Here is an 18,485-nt window from a genome sequence, read left to right on the forward strand (position 1 = left end):
CTAAGGTACTAAAAGATAGTAATTAAACTGCCTGGAAAATAGATTAAAATCTGTAGAATTGTCAGAGATCCCATTCATCTCTTTCCAAAACAGAAATCTGTCTGTCAAGATAGTAATTAAGCTGCCTGGATAATAGATTAAAATCTGTAGAATTGTCAGAGATCCCATTCATCTCTTTCCAAAACAGAAATTTGTCTCTTTGCTTATTTAAGAAAAAAAAAAAAAAGAACTTCTAGTGCCACGCAGTAAATACGTGTCTGATCTAGTTTCACTTCATTAAATGTCTACCTCTGGCCCCAGAAAATAGCTCATGATTTGCAACAAAAGGAACACCTCAATATCCATGAGACATGCCCGGCCCTCAGGGATGTAGATCCTAAACTGCTTTGGCTTCCTCAATCTTGCACACTACTTCACACTTTTATTCTCCCTCTCAGCTTAACTCAGCTCCACCTCCACTGACTTCTCTTCCTGGCCCCTTAATTTAATGTGTAGCGGGCTCACCTCCCAGTCAGTTCCTAGTTTACCATCTTCTTCTACTCCCAGACTCAGGAGTCACTGCTTCTCAGCACAACGGGCGCTACTCAATCCAGTTCTTTTTTCTTTTTTTGCAGTATAGCTTTTGGGGGGTGGCTTTTTTTTTAATTGGAGGATAATTGCTTTAGAATGCTGTGGTGTTCTCTGCCATACATCAATGCCAATCAGCTATCTATCTATCTATCTATACCTCCTCCCATTTGGAATCTCACTTCCTATGCTTTGTCCTAACAGAAATCCAGCCTATGCAGGTCTTGAAGGCAGGCTTCAAAAGAGAGGTCTTTTACTGATATATATTGATTAGAGTTGAAATAGCATCTAGAAATAGAAAGTATATTTCTAACAGGACCAAAAGAGGATGATCCCTACTACAGAGGACATTAACATAAAACACGATCACCTTAGTCATTGAGTACACAGAATATGAGCACAAATAGTAAGTTAAACTGAAGAAATACTAAAAGACTATGAATGCTGTTTCTTGTTTGTAAAGACAAGAGTATGACAAAGGCAATGGGAATGTTAAGTACCCTTGTGTTAAAACAGTGACCAAAATTAGTCATAATAGAAAATGAAGTTCAACTGAGGATTCTTAAATGAATCTATAAACAGATTCAGTATCATGGCTCACATTAGTGGAAAAAAAATTTTAAGTGACACCTATTAAAGAACAGTCAGTGATGAAAACACTTTTTCATCAAATAAACTAGGTTTTCTCTCTTTCTCCTTTATCTAAACATAGGCACTCCTAGGGGAAAAAAAAAGTTTCCTTCCTTTATTTAACATTCTGGAAAGAGCCTAGTAGAAAGAATGAAGCATCTATTTATTTCTCATAGTCTGCTAGACTGTGCATACAGAGAGGACATTATCAAGCCATGACCACCATTGGTTTCATCTAATTCACACGCACTCACGCACTCACGTGCACAGAGGTGTGCTGATCTACAGTTATCAATCCGCACCCTCATGACGGCCTCATGACAAAAGCTGTGACAGCTGCCCCACCACAGTGCCACTTGTAGTCACTGAATGAGGTGAGGCTCTGTGACTCGTAAAATGAAAGTACCCATGTTTTTAGCATAGTGAGTTAACTAGCAAAGGCAACTCCTCTGAAGAGAGGAAATGCTTCAGGGAATGTACTATCAGCTTTAATCCAAAAGTTCTCCTTAACTGGAGTCCATTCATGGCTTCAGAAATCTTCAAACTTCCTAAAATTGTCAGCAAAAGTTTGTGTCAGTATACTTTGCTGGAGAAAATGTTCATAGCCTAATTTTGGGAGTTGGCAATCTTCTTCTCTAATGGACTTGTTTTTTAGTCACTCAGTCATATCCAACTCTTTGCGACCGCATGGCCTGCAACACGCCAGCCTTTCCTGTCCTTCACCTTCTCCCAGAGCTTGCTCAAACTCATGTTCATTGAATTGGTGATGCCATCCAACCATCTCCTCCTCTGTCATCCCCTTTTCCTCCTGCCTTCAATCTTTCCCAGCATCAGGGTCTTTTCTAATGAGTCGGCTCTTAGCATCAGGTGGCCAAAGTATGGGAGCTTCAGCTTCAACATGAGTCTTTCCAGTGAATATTCAGGATTGAAATCCTTTAGGATGGACTACATAGTAACTATTTTCAGATTTCTGGGTCACATGGTCTTTGAAGGAACTACTCAAACTCTACCACCATAAGCACAAGAAGCAATCACAGACAACAATAAGTGAACAGGCATGGCTGTGTTCCAGTAAAACTTTTATTTACAAAAACAGTGCAGGCTGGATTTGGATCACAGACTGCAGTCTGCCAAACCCTGTGTAATCCATCACATTCTTAGTCATTCCCTTCTATGAATCAAGGCCTCTGAAATTCAAATCTTTCTAACTACTGAGCAATTTTTAAATACATGTGAAGATACCAAAGAGATAGATTCATTCTTCTTTGATCGACTCAACTCCAACGACCTTTTCTCCAAGATATTGCAGTAGCTCCAACTATAGCTAACTTTGTCCACAGATGGTTCCTTTTCTGGAATCATGAATGTTCTTTTCAACATCCTAAATTTCAACCAATCACATAAACCTGAGTGTCCTTTTGCTGTACTTATAATGAACAACTTTTATTCTGGAATAAATCCCTCTTCTTCAGCATTGTATTCCATTCAAACACCTCATGCTCATAAACAGGCTCAAGAAGATCATAGCATGCGTGCATACTAAGTCGCTCAGTCATGTCCAACTCTTTGTGACCCCATGGACTGTAGCCCACCAGACTCCTTTGTCCATGGAATTCTGCAGGCAAGAATACTGGAGTGGGTTGCCATTTCCTTCTCCGAGGGATCTTCCCTACCCAGGGATTGAACCTGGGTCTCCTGCATTGCAGGCAGATTCTTTACTGTCTGAGCCACCAGAGAAGCCTTAAAAAAAGGTTGTGTCCAACTCTTTGCGATCCCATGGAGTATAGAGTCCATGGAATTCTCCAGGCAAGAATACTGGAGTGGGTAGCCTTTCCCTTCTCCAGGGGATCTTCCCAACCCAGGGATTGAACCCAGGTCTCCTGTATTGCAGGCAGATTCTTTACCAGCTGAGCCACAAGGGAAGCCCAAGAATATCATATGAATATGCCCAAGACTCTCTTATAACTTTAGATTTTGTAACCCTGAATGCTCCCACAAGTCTTAACAATTTTTCTCTCACACTATCAATAGCTATTCTAAGCCTTTACTATTCTACATAAGGCCTCATTCCATTTCCCAACACAAAACTAGGAAATGATTCAGTGGCTACATGGTGACACCTTCAATTTCTTATCTAAGGCCAACCACTTGTAAACGTATCTGCATACGAGCCCAATCTCATCCCTCTATTTCCAATGTGAATACATTTCCTCCTCCCACTCAAAGCTAAGTCCTACTCTTATGCTTGATCTCCCTCACTATCACCTCCTTCGGGGACTTTCATTATTACTTAGTATGTATGGTATTTGCAGGACTGTATTAGTTTCCTATTTCTGTGTAACAAATTACCACAAACTTAGGGGCTTAAAACAACTCTTAGTTTATTAGCTAACAGTTTGGGAGGTCAGAAGGCCAGTCACAATCCAGAAAGTTGAATTTTCTGCTCGGGGTCTCGGAGGCTGAAATCAGGATGTTCGGAGAGCCACATTCCTTTGTGGAGGCTCAAGGGAAGCATTCACTTCCAAGCTCACTCAGGCTGCTGGCAGAACCCAACTTCCTGTGGTCGCAAGACTAAGATGCCTATTTCATTGCCTCTGTCAGCTGGGAGCTGCTCACAGCATCTAGAAGCTGTGTGCCTTCCTCACTACATGGATTCCTCCACCTTCAAAGCCAACAAATGAGAAACTTCTTTTTTTTACCTGATTAGACAAAGCCATTCCCAAAAACCTTTGCAAAACAGTCCCTTCTTGACATATACACCCTACTATGTATAAAAGAGATTAACTAATAAGGACCTACTATACAGCACAAGGAACTCCACTCAATACTCTGTAATGGCCTATATGGGGAAAGAAACTAAAGAAGAGCTGGATATATGTATATGTATAACTGATTCACTTTGCTGTGTACCTGAAACAAACACAACATTGTAAATCAACTCTAGTCCAATAAAAAAGTTTTTAAAAAACAATAGGGGGAAAAAATCCCTTCTTGATATATATCTCTTGCTGAAACAGCTAAGAAATAAAATCCTTAAGGTTCCTAGAAGTCAACTGGTTTGATTGTGAAAATAAAGTCTGTGAGGCACACGCTTCATTTCTTGAAGCAGCCTTTAGTGTAACTGAATATTCTGACCTTTGGATCTTTCTGAAGTTTTAGTAAAAGGTTATACAGCACACTCTGGGCTTTTTGTCTGTGTCACACTTTCAGAAACAATTTCTTCACTTTAACATTCTTTGCCATATGGATAGGCTCAAAATTAACTAAATCATCTAGTACTTGTTTCTGTTTAACAAGACTTTTCTCAATTTACCTTTTGTTCTCATCTTTTACTATAAGTAGCAAGAAAAAACCAGGCAGTACTTTCAACATTTTGGTTGGAGATCTCCTTGGCTATAGCTATCTATCCAACTTCATCATTCAGTTTTCTGCTTGCATATTCAAAGCCCGAAAAGAGAATCCCTCTCGAGTCAAATCCCTCAAATTTCAAAATCTTTTTTGCCAGGAAGAGATCAATCCCTATTAACGGCTCATCTGATTAGGCAGGATCCACTGAGGATAATCTTTCTTTCTTAAAGTTAACTGTGAAGACAATATAATCTAATTGCAGAAGGATCTCATTTTACTCATGGGTCACATCCACACTCAAGGAGAGGGGCAGGGAATCTTGGGTGCCACACTGGAACTCTCCCTACAGGGACTATTATGTAGCAATTTTGAAATTACTTTCTATGTACAATAGGAAGTGTTGTTCCTATTGTCACTAAGTCATGTCCAACTCTTTGAGATCCCATGGACTAGCAGCACACCAGGCTTCCCTGTCCTTCACTATCTCCCAGAGTTTGCTCAAACTCATGTCTACTGTGTCGATGAAATCATCCAACCACCTCATCCTCTGTTGCCTCCTCCTCCTCCTGCCTCAATCTTTCTCAGCATCAGGGTCTTTTCTAATGAGTCAGCTCTTCACATCAGGTGGTCAAAGTATCGGAGCTTCAGCTTCAGCATCAGTCCATCCAATGACTATTCACAGTTGATTTCCTTTAGGACTGACTGATTTGATCTCCTTGTTGTCCAAAGGACTCTCAAAAGTCTTCCCCAGCACCACAATTCAAAAGCATCAATTCATCAGCACTCAGCCTTCATTATGGTCTAACTCTCTCATCTGTACATGACTATAGGAAAAACCATAGCTTTGACTATACGGACCTTGAACAAACGAGTAAATACACTGGTGATGCTGGAGGACAAGTTTTTCACTGGAGAAGTGAAATACAAATACTGAATGGGGAAAGGCTAGGAAGTTGGATTCAGATTGGATGTATCACAGTGAACTCATGATTTTTTTAATATATATTTTGCTTATTCTTTGGTTGGTTGGTTGGTTTATCCCTCCAGCCCCAACTCTGTCTTCTGAAATATTCTAGAAGATTAACACCTCAGCAACAATGAACATAAGCAGTGCCCTAGATCTTGATTTGTTAATAGAATTCCCAATTCAAGAGAGCCATGGAATGCTAGAAAAATCAGAACAGAATAGTACAAGGTGAGCCAGGAACATTTTGTTGTGCCAGAATGTAAGAAAGTACCCCCGAAATGATGGGGATAGGTCAAAAGGATAGAAACCAGTGTAATGGAGTTTCTATTAGAGAAAAAGCTCTGGAAATATTCAGAATTTGGAAAGAAACACAATGTATTTTAAATGAATTCATTTTTTAGAGTTATATTTGCAGTTAAAATCACCAGTTACAACTGCTTGAGGAAATAAAAATATACCTAAAATCCACAGTTTACAATATTTTACTCCTAAGAAACAATATTTACCATTAAAAAGACATGACTAAAATATTTCATTTCCAAATAATAAAGGCAATTTTTTGGAGAGGTTTTATATCAGAATAACTACATGTACTATTCAAACATAAACAAAGCATTTGAAAGTACCTTTTTCCCAAAATTCCTTATAAAACTTCTAATCTCCCTAATTAAAGTACAATCATAGAGGAATGGCCCACTAAAGTGTCCAAGCGTTATAGTGTCCTCTGAGCCTGTCCTTTCCCACTGTATCCAAGTAATTATGAAATAAATGGCACAGAACCGTTATTAAAGTTGAAAAGGGCTGAAGGTAAAGTATGGGTCTACGAGTTTAAAAGAATAGAGAAAAATATTCTTTGGGACTTCCCTGGTGGTCCAGTGGTTAAGACTCTGCACTTCCCCTGCAGAGGCCTGGGTTCAATCCCTGGTCAGAGAAATAACATCCCACATGCTGTTGGGGGCCAAAAAAAGAAAAACACTCTCTGACTGGAAGTAACATACTAAAATTCTGGTTTAGAATAAATGAGTTTTAGATGACAATATAACTACAGTTTTTAAAGTATGTGTTTGAATGGTTTAAGGGTTGATTCTTGTTTATCCTTGTCCTACTTTCCTAGTGACTTAAACCTGAAGAAGTAACGTCCCATTTTCCCAGATAATATAAGCAATAAATCCTATGAAGTGGAGATCAGTGATCTTCATATTCTAAAGAAACAGCAGAACCTGATTTTCAAAGAACATCTTATAAAGAACTTCAATACGGAAAACAGACAAAACTGGAATCTCTCTGGCTGAAGGAGGCCCCCTGCCCCTCACTCCCACTCTGAGGCCTCGCATTCCACTCTACTACATAGCTCTAAACAATACCTTATGTAAAGGTTCTTGTGTGATCAAAAAAAAATGTTTTTCAGATTCATAAAGGGAAAAAGGTATACAAAAACTGAAATCTTAATTGTGATTATATTTGGGTTGTAGAATTATGAGTAATTTTTCCTTTTCAAATTTTTAACAGTCAATAAAAATTACTGTTAAAAATTCAATAAATTAGTTTTTGAAGGTATAAATATAAATACTCTCCCTGTAATGCAATATGTAACAGAAATACATATATATATATATATCTCACTAGAAGCATACCCCTAAAAAAATACACATGTTCACATAAAGATATAAAGAGATAAAAATCTAACAATATAACAATTTAATAACATAATTAGAAAGGCCTGTTTATATTTGAAGTACATAATATTTTATCATAACAGATCAGATATATTTAATAGTTTCTTTTAATGCTCTATTGGTTGAACTTTCCAGTAAAGCCACAGTTATTAATTACTCTTCGAATCAGAAAAAAGTTTTAAAAGTTAAGAAAAAGTGTCCCATAAAATCTGCTTCCTTCAAATAATAATACTTGCATTTCTAAAACCCATCACTCAAGTCAAGGAGTACAATTAAGCTAAAAATAGTATTTCCTAAATAAACAGTCAATTATATTTGCTTCTGAGAAATGGAGAGAGTAAGTATTAACCATGATTTTGAAATCAAAATAGAGATAACATTAGACAAGATTGAGAGAGTTAGAGTATTAAGTTAAAATAGACAGTTGTTTTTCACATATTGGTAATTAACTTAATATTTTAATTTCCTATATATCTACATAGCTTTATCCACCTTCACTCTACTTTCCCAATAATTTTACTATATGCACTATATACATACTTCTATATATATATATATATATATATATACTTTTATATATATATATGTTCAGTCACTAAGTAGTCATGCCTGACCCTTTTGTGACCCCATGGACTGTATGTAGCTCACCATGGGATTTTCTAGGCAAGAATACTGGACTTGGTTGCCATTTCCTTCTTCAGGGGCTCTTCTTGACCCAGGAGTCGAATCCACATTTCTTGCTTTGCAGGCAGATTCTTTACCACTGAGCCACCTCTGTGTGTGCCTGTGTGCTAAGTCACTCAGTCGTGTCCGACTGCGAGACTATGGACTGTAGCCCGCCAGGCTCCTCTGTCCCTGGGATATTCCCTGCAAGAATACTAGAGCGGGTTGCCATGTCCTTCTCCAGGGGATCTTCCCAATCTAGGGATTGAATCTGTGTCTCCTGCGACTCCTGAACTGCAGGCGGATTCTTTACCACTGAAGCCACAAAATAAGCCCACTTGCACGTGCGTGCCTGTGTGTATGTACGTGTGTGAAACTGAAACTGCAGAAATAACCAGATACAGAACCACCAGATCCCTTTCATCTTGAAATTTTCTTGGCTAAAACCTAAATCCACAAAGTCTTAGTTTTTGTAATGTAAGAAGCCCTGAGCAGCTGAAATATTAGTAAGAACTTAGAAACTAGCAAAAAGAACATCTTTTCCTCACATTTTTAAAGAAAAATTGTCTGTGGTAACCATAAACTAAAAAAGAATAAGTTAAATAAGAGTCTTTAAAGCATTCATCTCTACAAACTCACTGTTTAAATAAAGTTTGGGATTCTCAAAAAGCTTCAGATCAAACAGATAAAAACAGAATGATTTGAGTGTAAGAGAGAGAGGCTGATCTGGAGCACCGTCTGCTTTATTTCCTTATCACCATCACCCTAAAAAAACATCTTGGGTAGAAACTTTAGGGAGGTGATTTTAAGATAAGGGGATAGGAACTCTAGTGGAATACATCAAGGGAAAAAACCATTATTCAAGTCACCATTTCAATACAATTGCATATAGCATTATGTTTAAGTTATATCTGAATGCTGTTTGAACCATCTAACACACACTGGACACTCAGTGAACAGCCAATAAACAAAAGGAAAGGCATGAGACTGCAACCCTCAGTAGGACTGCAAGGTATTTCAGTAGACTTCAGCAGAGGGCAGTTTGAAATACACTGTATTAATTTATAGCAGAAATTACGGCAGCAACAATAAGCTGTGAGTAAATATGCATGGAATTAATTAAATTCACTAAAATATTCGGGGTCATACTTACCTTGGTATTGGCCATATCCACAATATACTGGTCTCCTTTTATACATTCCATTACTTCAAAACCATCTCTGTCAATCACTTTGGCCTGAGAACTTCCAGATACAACAAGTATCATGTCTCCCGTGTTACTGTACTGTAATGACTTGATCTGATGGCTACGCAAGAAAAAAAAAATTGTGGTAAGACACAGAGTATGTTTATACTATCACTCCATTAAGCACTGTCAGAAAAAAAAACTTCATTCAACTATACAAGTTGATAATTCTATAAAATCACGAGCATCAACCTCAAAAGGGCCCTCAACACCAGTGGCTATCCTAGTAAGCTCTCCTCTCCCTCTCCACAGCAATCTATTAAAAACCTCTCTACTCACCTTAAATCTTCAACCCAAATAACTCCCCATCTCTAGTTCTTGCTTCTTCCTGCTTTGTCCCAGAAGAAACATATAAGGACTGCCTCAGTGTGCTCTCATCACTGTTATAAATGTATCTGCTTCTGAACTCTTCCCTTGCTTCTTCTCTTTGATTACAATGATGAAAATGAACCTCTTCCTGCCCAAGGCATATCTACTACCTATATTTTGGATCCCACCCCTTCCAGTCTCCTTGGGAACTTATGACTAACCTCTCTCTCCTCCCCTTCTCAGCTAAGCTATCTAAACAAGTTTTCGTCTCCTCCCTTATTTCTCTAGCACCCAGGTGGCACTAGTGGTAAAGAATCTGACCTGCCAATGCAGGAGACACAAGAGACTTGAGTTCAATCCCTGGGTCGGGAAGATCCCCTGGAGAAGGGAATGGCAACCCACTCCAGTATCCTTGCCTGGAAAATTCCAAGGCCAGAGGAGCCTGGCAGGCTATAGTCCATGAGTTACAAAGAGTCAGACACAACTGAGCATACACACACATACACATACACACTATACATAGAGTATCCTTTTCACCCTCACCACCCCACTGAAAGTGATCCTGCCACTGTGGCTATAGTGGATGCTGTGGTGACCACCCACATCAGTCCTTTCAAGACTGAAGTACTCATTCCCCAGCTTCCAGGATTTGACCTGCTGGTGGCTTACAACTGAAGTCTCAGGAATTTCTCTGAGTTGCAGAGAACTCCCTCATCCAAGGTTATGTTGCTATCCCAAAGCAGCCCACATTTAAGGACTGGCCAATGTGCAGTAAAATGGCCCAGCCCTCTGGTTCAACTGGAATACCTCAGAAGGGTTATTCCAGCTTCAGATCTCCCTGTGGAAATCAGTTGAGGTTTCTGTTGCAACCACCTGGCAATTCAGTTCCTCCATCTTCCTAATGCTGTTTTCCTCACAGCTTCTCTCATAGAAGCCCTCCTCCAGAAAGCACTACTCCACTTCTCTCCAGAAGCACTCCTCAGCAAACCTCCTACATGCAAATCCTGAAGCTTCAAAGTGAGTCTTGGGAGAATCAAACCTGAGAGGGTTGATGTCAAAGTAGACCTATGGAGCTATTCCAAAATAAGATTTCAGAGTGATGTCAATCATGGACTGGTTAGCAATGAGGACCCCTTCTCTGGTGGTACCTAGTCCCTGATGAGCTGCAGCAGTGCAACTGCATTGCTAAAACTGTTGGTGAGAGGGAAGGCACTGGCTGGTGCAATATTTCAGGCATTTGAGAGTACAGGAAAAGAAGTAATTGAAAGGATTAGGGAACTAGGTAGCTATTGCTAGGTGCAGTAAATACAATGAAGAAAGTAAATGAAAGGCTGAGGATGGTCATCACCAACTAAAGACTATAGTGTGGAGGCTGGAGTGTCTATATGGCAGCATATAAAGACAGGGTTATCGCTCTCTCAGGTAAGTGCTGTGCAGTCACTGATCCCGCAAAGCAAGTGTTTCTACCTCTATTAGGAAGGAAAACCAAAAGCAGTGGACATTCACATGTAAATCAACAGCAGCATACATTTACATGCTTCATCCAGAGCTATGTTAATTTTCTAGTCCTCTGTCTTAATATAGTCCCAAGGGACCTGGATGACCTGGACAATACAAAGAAATTCATGCTGGTCCCAGATCTCCATGATAGCATGTTAACTGTATCGGGTGAACAAATTGTATCAACTACATTGGTTAGACATGCTTTCCAGTAGATGAGAGGTAAAACGTAGAAAAGATCAGGAGACTGAGAAAAGAAGATATGGGATGATCCATGTAGACAGACAAACAAATGTAGAAATCAAAAATGAAAAAAAAAAAAAAATGAAGCTCTTTGTATCACATGTTAATCCCAGAAAGCATCATACTTAAAAGAGGCAATGAACAACCATGCAGACAAAGTGAGTTGGCCGGTTCAGTTGACACTAGCTAGCTTTTGTCCTCATCCACCCTACTCTTAATGCAGTAGGCTCATAAATGAACCAGTGGTGGTGGGAAAAGGGAGGAAAGTCACGCATAGGAAAGAGAACAGCTCTCAAAGCTAACCTAACTGCTGCTGAAGAGCCAACCGGCCAGTAACAGAGGACTACGGTAAGCCCCCCGCCCACAATCAATACTAGGCTAGTTAATATGCAAAATGTGAAAAATTATAGTCAGTGTACCTGATGCGAACAGCTGACTCGTTTGAAAAGACCCTGATGCTGGGAAAGATCGAGGGCACGAGGAAAAGGGGACAACAGAGGATGAGATGGTTGGATGGCATCACCGACTCAATGGACATGGGTTTGGGTAAACTCCGGGAGTTGGTGATGGACAGGGAGGCCTGGCGTGCTGCGGTGCATGGGGTCGCAAAGAGTCAGACTGAGTAACTGAACTGTACAGGGAAAGACAGAGTGGGAAAGGCAGAGTAGGTACAAAGGGGGCAAGAATAAATATTTTAAATCGAGTGGTCAGGAAGTAAATGACTAAAGTGTCTTATCAGGTAACTGAGGAAGTAAGTTATGTAGATATTATCAGGAAATTAATAGAAAGGATTTGCAGCAAAAGAATACTTGGTATATTCCCAATGTGGCTGTAACAAAGAGAGCAAAAAGAACCGAAGTTGGAGACAAGGTAAGAAGGCAGCAATTAGGCTGGTGCAGAGAGCCATTTAAGCCACCAAAAGGACCTTGGTTTCACTCTCTTTGGAAGAAATGAGAGGCAATCCAGCAGACCATTATAAGGTGAGAAATGACACAACCTGACCTACACTGTACAAAACCACTTTTTTTGTGCCTGGACTATTTCATAGTCTGAGGTCTATGAAGCCCTTCTTAGCATGTTTTTTAAACATATTAAAAAAAAAATACACCACATACACCATGGAAATCATTTATAAAGAACTAACGATAAAAATATTTTTTTAAATTTGTGACATAATATGTGAGTTTCTAGACTAACGTATCAAGTAACTATGCCTAGAGGCAGGGCTAATAACTACTGTAATTTCAAAGCAGTGATGAGCATGAAAGTGGAAGTGAAAGTGAAAATGTTAGTCACTCAGCCATGTCCAACTCTTTGCAACCCCATGGTGTATAGCCTCTGTCCATGGAAATCTCCAGGCAAGGATACTGGAGTGGGTAGCTATTCCCTTCTCCAGGGGATCTTCCCCACCCAGGGATCAAAGCTGAGTCTCCCACACTGCAGGCAGATTCTTTACCATTTGAGCAACCAAGGAAGCATCTGTAACAATGGTAATGTGTTATGAAAATATTTGAAATCTGCAGGTATACCTGTGACTTTGTTGTCTACTTTTACAATTAAAGGAAGTGCTAAATTTCAGCTAGAGTTTAGTAAGAGGAAAGAAATTATTATTTAGGTTCATAGAAATTGGGAGAACCAGATACTGACCTTCTAAGCCAAGCCATAGAATTTTAAATAACCATTATTAATAAATTAAATGACAAGGTAAAATTTTACATTTGTTGTTATTTAGTTGCTAAGTCATGTGACCCCATGGACTCAACATAAACCATGAAGTCTTTCGTGACCCCATGGCCTACAGCCCGACAGGTTCCCCTGTCCGTGGAATTTCCCAGGTAAGAATACTGGAGTGGGTTGCCATTTCCTTCTCTTGAAGACTTTTCCAACCCAGGGATCAAACCTGCATCTTCTGCATTAGCAGGTGGATTCTTTACTACTGAGCCACCAGGGAAGCCTAGTAGAAAGAATTCTCAAAGAATTCTGGAGTATACATACACACAGTACTCAACCATAAAAAAGAACAAAATTTTGCCATTTGCAACAACATGAAGAGACCAAGAGGGTACTATGCTTACTGAAATAAGTCAGACAGAGAAAGACAAATACTATATGTTATCACTTATATGTGGAATCTAAAAATAAAACAAATAAATAAATATAATGCAACAGACTAAGAGATATAAAGAACAAACTCATGGTTACCAGTGGGAAGACGGATGAGGAGACAGGCAAGATAGGGGCAGAGGATAAAGAGATACAAACTACTACCTAGAAAATAAATAAGATATGAGGATATATGTACTATATATATATATATATATATTGTACAGCATAGGGAAGAGCACCAATACTTGATAACTTTAAATGGTATATAATCTATAAAAATATTGAATCACTATCTAATAAAACTGAAACTAATATTACAAATCAACTATATTTTAATTTTAAAAAACAGGTAGAAAAAAAAAACAGGTAGAAAATAAAATTAATAATCAAAGTCCAAAATATAAAATTTCTCTATCAAAAATAAAAATGATCACATTTTTTTAAAGCTGTATTCAGCTATAGTGTCCTCTATGAATGTAATTCTATTATCAGAAAATTAATTAAATTCCTTGATTTATCCAAACAGGCCAAACTCAAAATAAAATTGGCTTCAACAGTAAAACAATTTTAACAAAATGTTAGGTCATTTAGTCCAATTTACTTTCTAAGTCTATAATTTTAAGGCTGAGAAATAAATATGTATTTCATTTTAAAAAACTATTAATTCATGATAACTGTGTCTTCTAAAAATAGAATATACACAAAAAGTTAAAATTCTGGTATGTTTAGTTAGGGCTGAGTAAGATTATTCCTCCTGGTTGGTTACCAAATCCAAATCAGATATTTACCAATGAAACTGCTTTTATGCACAGCCACCACTAACTAGAGACAGCTGCTCAAAATTTATACTGTTTCTCCTAAAATGATGAAATGCTAGCTGATAGTATCTGAAATATTTATTCTGCAAAAAGTCATTCTTAATGTACAAATTCAGAGTACTGACTCCAATGGCAAAGATAATTCAAACAAAGATCTGAGTGAGCTCTGAGCTTATAATATGTGACAATGTGAGGGATTTCACCACAATCCCCAAGATCAGTGCGTCAAGGTAGGTGAGAAATTGAAGCACCCAAACCAGATGCTCATGATAAAGGAACCTACAGAAGCGAAGGTGAGGCTGCTGCCCAGGGTCCCTCCTTCCTATAAAAGAAAAGTCTCTCTGGCCTTATGACATCCTTTCTGAAATATTGGGAAAAAATGAGGTCCTCAGCAAAATTCTGACCAGAGCCCCAAATTCAAATTAAGTCTGTAAGTAGGCATCAATACTAATAAAATATAAGGTCACTTGTTTGACCAAATGTGTCAGCTGTTCATTTATTCCCTCAACTCCAAATTCACCCTTCACTGCTTACTCTGCAAAAATGGATTTGGGCCCTTTAAATATATTCCCTATGCCAACTGGCACGATGCTAATCTTGTCCTTAGAGAGTGCTAGAAAGGCATTCCAGGAGAAAGGGGTTTTCCTCCCTGGAGCTTGTGTGTTCCTCTTTGTAGGTTCCTACACCACACATGGCTTCTCCAGTCTCCAACCCCTGCCATTGATGCAGCTGCTCCAAGACCAGGCTCGTGGAGTGCACAGCAATCAGTAGCCAGTAGCACCCAGCAGGTTCCCCGGTACTTCCCTCAGTCAGTTTTATATCAGAGTGATCAGGTGAAACAAGTTTCTGGCAAGTACTCCTGTCACAGAAACTTAACTTTATCATTTAGTGAGCCACAGCCTTGCCCTCTCAAATAAGGTCTAAATCTCAATCCTGGAAGCCTCCTCCTTAAACATCCTATATGCTAAGAGTAAGGCTGCTTCTCTTATGTGCTATTCCTATATTCTTCAGAGTTCACTTTTAGTAGCCAATCCCTCATTACACCAATTCCATGATACAGTTAGTATTTCGTTATAGTATGCTTTCCCTGTTCAAATTACTGTGAATTCTCTCTCTTAATCAGCCTCTGACTTACCAAAATCTCAAGTTATATCTCAATTAATATCAGGAACTGAGACAGCTATAGGCCATTTAGTCCAAGTTTTTAAATATATGAACAAACGGGTCAGAATTTTGATGATTAGTCAGCTAAGACTGCTAAACCAAAGTCTATAAAGAGAGAATAGAATGAACCAATTAGATCACAGGGTGTATATTTCTTAACAGTATTCCCATTTGGAGGAAGTCAATTTTCTTCAAGAACCATGACAGATCAAGTACTTTAAGCAACAACTTTGTTTTTTTCTGGTGAACCATTTTTGTTTCCAAAGGGAAATGAAAATCTAAAGAACATAGCAAAATTTAAGAAGAAAAGGTAGTAGAAACAGTTCAATGGCTCCATTTCTCTGACAATCTATTTTACCAAGTTGCTCTCTTTACATTTGGAGGGAAATACAAAATTTTACCAATTCCACACTAATACTCATCTTAGTTTCACAGGAAAGCCTAACATTTTCCCTCTGTCTCATTTTATGTGCTCTCTTTGCCAACACTGAAATGAAATGTTCAGCATCAAGCTCACCATTCCTGTCCCCCTTTGCTCTTAATTCTGCTAGCCACAGAGTTAAAAGGACAGGATTAAGAGTCATTAGACACAGTACTAAGGAGAATTAAAGGGCTTGTTCAAGGGGCGTAACATCTGCTCCTCAAATTCCTGCCTAAACAACTAAGATTCCGATCAAAGAGAAGAGAGGGAAAGGCAATCTGACAATAAACTGGAGTCATGAGGAAGTGAATGTTCTCTCAGGGAGTAACTCTGACACCAGAGGAAGGCTTAGTGACATTGCACAATTCTTTCTGTGAAGTTATTCATGGGGCAAGTGGGAATATACGAGTATAAGTGGAGGGGAGTGGGGAGGTGAAGATTGAGGATCCTTTTAAGTAGTTTTTGCTCTGCTAGCAAAACAAGCTGGGACATGCAAGACAGATAAACACAGCTGTTTGGGGCTGTCACTTGGGGCTCAGGAGCCAAGGTGTCCTGATATAGTGAAAAGCGCGCCGGAATGTGAGTCAGGAGGCCCGCGATCCAAGTCCTCAGTCTATTGCTAACTAGCTGTGTGACGATGAGCAAGCCCTTTGGCTTTGCAAGACTCAGTCTCCCCATTTCTTTCCAAATTAGTAGATGAACTAGATGAGAGCGCTATGCAGAGACGCTCCGGAGACAGCGTTCATGTACCGGCTTCATACTGTTGCTGAGTCCTGGTTTCCTCCACTGAAAAACCTAGAGAAGTAACACCTACAGGACTGAGATGAAGATTAAAAATAAGACGCATTTTTGTGCTGCGAGCACAGCATATGAAATAAGTAGTTGCTATTTTTACTACTTCTTTAATCCAAGGGCTCTTTAAGATTATTTGAGGGGTATAAAATCTTGATAGCTACTGTAATGAATACATTTGAATCAAATACATGGAATATTTCAAATTCATTACAAGACAAGTTAGTATGTTTAGCATGTGTTTTAATTACTATTAACCAAAGTGTTCAAGAGAAATATCCTTACATCTTTTTTCATTTTTTGCACCCACTCACAAAACTCAAGCGCTATGCCAAATATAGCTACTACTATGTTCTTGAAAATGAAAGGCAATAATAGAGAAAATGTAGTTTCAGATTGGCATGCCATCTTCCTACAGAATTTGATGAAATTGTCTGTTCCTTCCAGGTATGTAAAATATATTATCTAGTGCTTGGAACAGGACAAGAAAGTGAGAAACATGAGACAGACCATCAACGGTTTCTGTATAAGAATATCAAAAAACACTGATATATTCTATGTGGAAATAAATCTCCAGCTATTCAACATTTTAGCTTTTACACTTAACAAGAGATTTCCAATTCAAAATTAATTAGGAATATATCATCTATTGGCTTAATATACTAAATGTTAGAAGCCAGTAGTAACTTTACAAAATAATATACCTGTCGAACAAAACTAAGGCCACAGAAAAGGTCTATCCAGGAATAAACACTAAAGCTAATCAATAACTCTCCCATTAAAATGTATATTCTTACTTATAAATGTGATAAAATTACTCTGTCACTCAAGTGCAGATTATAAGCTTCATGATTTTATATGATTTCACAAGCAAGCTCCATGGTAAAAGACAATGAACCTAAATATTTAAACAGTACATTTTCGTATCTTCTGAGGATTAGAGAAATACGATCAAGAACAGCCAACCAATGAGGATAATTAGCAAAAACTAAGTCCTTGCTCTGATTATCCCTAACAGCTTTCTTTATGATATGTTAAGAATAATTCAAGTCTCAATTCTAATAGCAGAACAACAGGAGCTCAGCATTTAACAAAGTATAAAAGGTGCTGAGAGAGCAGCAGTGGGAGAGCCCTGGTTCAGACAGCCTCTCTAGAAAAGCAACATTTTGGTGAAACCTAAGCATACAAAGAAGCTAACCATGTTTGTGAGTAGGGAGCAGGTAGCAACCCATAGATACAGCATTCTAAGCAGGAAAAAAGTCTTGTGTAAAATCCCTCAGCCATTTTGTTGAAGAAAATTCAAAAAAGAGAAGTGGGCAGAGGCCAGATCACATAGGATTTTACAAATCATGGCAAAGCATTCGTAAGTTTCAGTAAAAATGCATCAGAACTGTATTAAGCAGTTTGGCGGGTACAGTGAGGGAAAAGAGACCGCTGCAGTGCTCTAAGTGAGATGCTTGAGTTGAATTCTGAAGGAGGAATCTGGAAGAAACTGGAGAGGCAGGAAGCACATGGAGTATAGGAAAGGATGAAGAAAGGACCAAGTACAGGGGAAGGAGGGGAGAAAGTGGGGACAATGAACTAACTGCAATAAAACTTCATGCTGTGAAGTCAGACAGAAAGATAATGACAACTATTAAGTCCTTTGATGTTTAGGAGAAGAATAAAACGATAACCCTATATGCAAAACAGAAAAAGAGACACAGAAATACAGAACAGACTTTTGAACTCTGTGGGAGAAGGTGAGGGTGGGATATTTCAAAAGAACAGCATGTATACTATCTATGGTGAAACAGATCACCAGCCCAGGTGGGATGCATGAGACAAGTGCTCGGGCCTGGTGCACTGGGAAGACCCAGAGGAATCGGGTGGAGAGGGAGGTGGGAGGGGGGATCGGGATGGGGAATACATGTAAATCCATGGCTGATTCATATCAATGTATGACAAACCCACTGGAAAAAAAATAATAATAATTAAAAAAAAAATAAAGTGATTATCTATTAAAAAAAAAGAAAAAAAATAAAAATAAAAATAA

The 18,485-nt window shown here is 38.7% G+C and overlaps 1 protein-coding gene and 1 non-coding gene across 2 annotated transcripts in view; one reads left to right on the forward strand and one right to left on the reverse strand.

The window, feature by feature from the left end:
* Window positions 1-18,485, reverse strand: part of WDR70 (WD repeat domain 70) — a 270,216-nt gene that overhangs the window by 179,003 nt on the left and 72,728 nt on the right. The window contains exon 8 of the mRNA XM_043887199.1: window positions 9,005-9,158. Coding sequence (XP_043743134.1) covers window positions 9,005-9,158 — 154 coding nt within the window. The remainder of the gene's footprint in view (window positions 1-9,004; window positions 9,159-18,485) is intronic.
* TRNAG-UCC lies at window positions 6,374-6,445 on the forward strand. The gene has a single exon. It is a non-coding gene; the product is annotated as a tRNA-Gly (tRNA).

The sequence above is a fragment of the Cervus elaphus genome, chromosome 25, assembly GCF_910594005.1.
Source record: "Cervus elaphus chromosome 25, mCerEla1.1, whole genome shotgun sequence".
Taxonomy (NCBI): domain Eukaryota; kingdom Metazoa; phylum Chordata; class Mammalia; order Artiodactyla; family Cervidae; genus Cervus; species Cervus elaphus.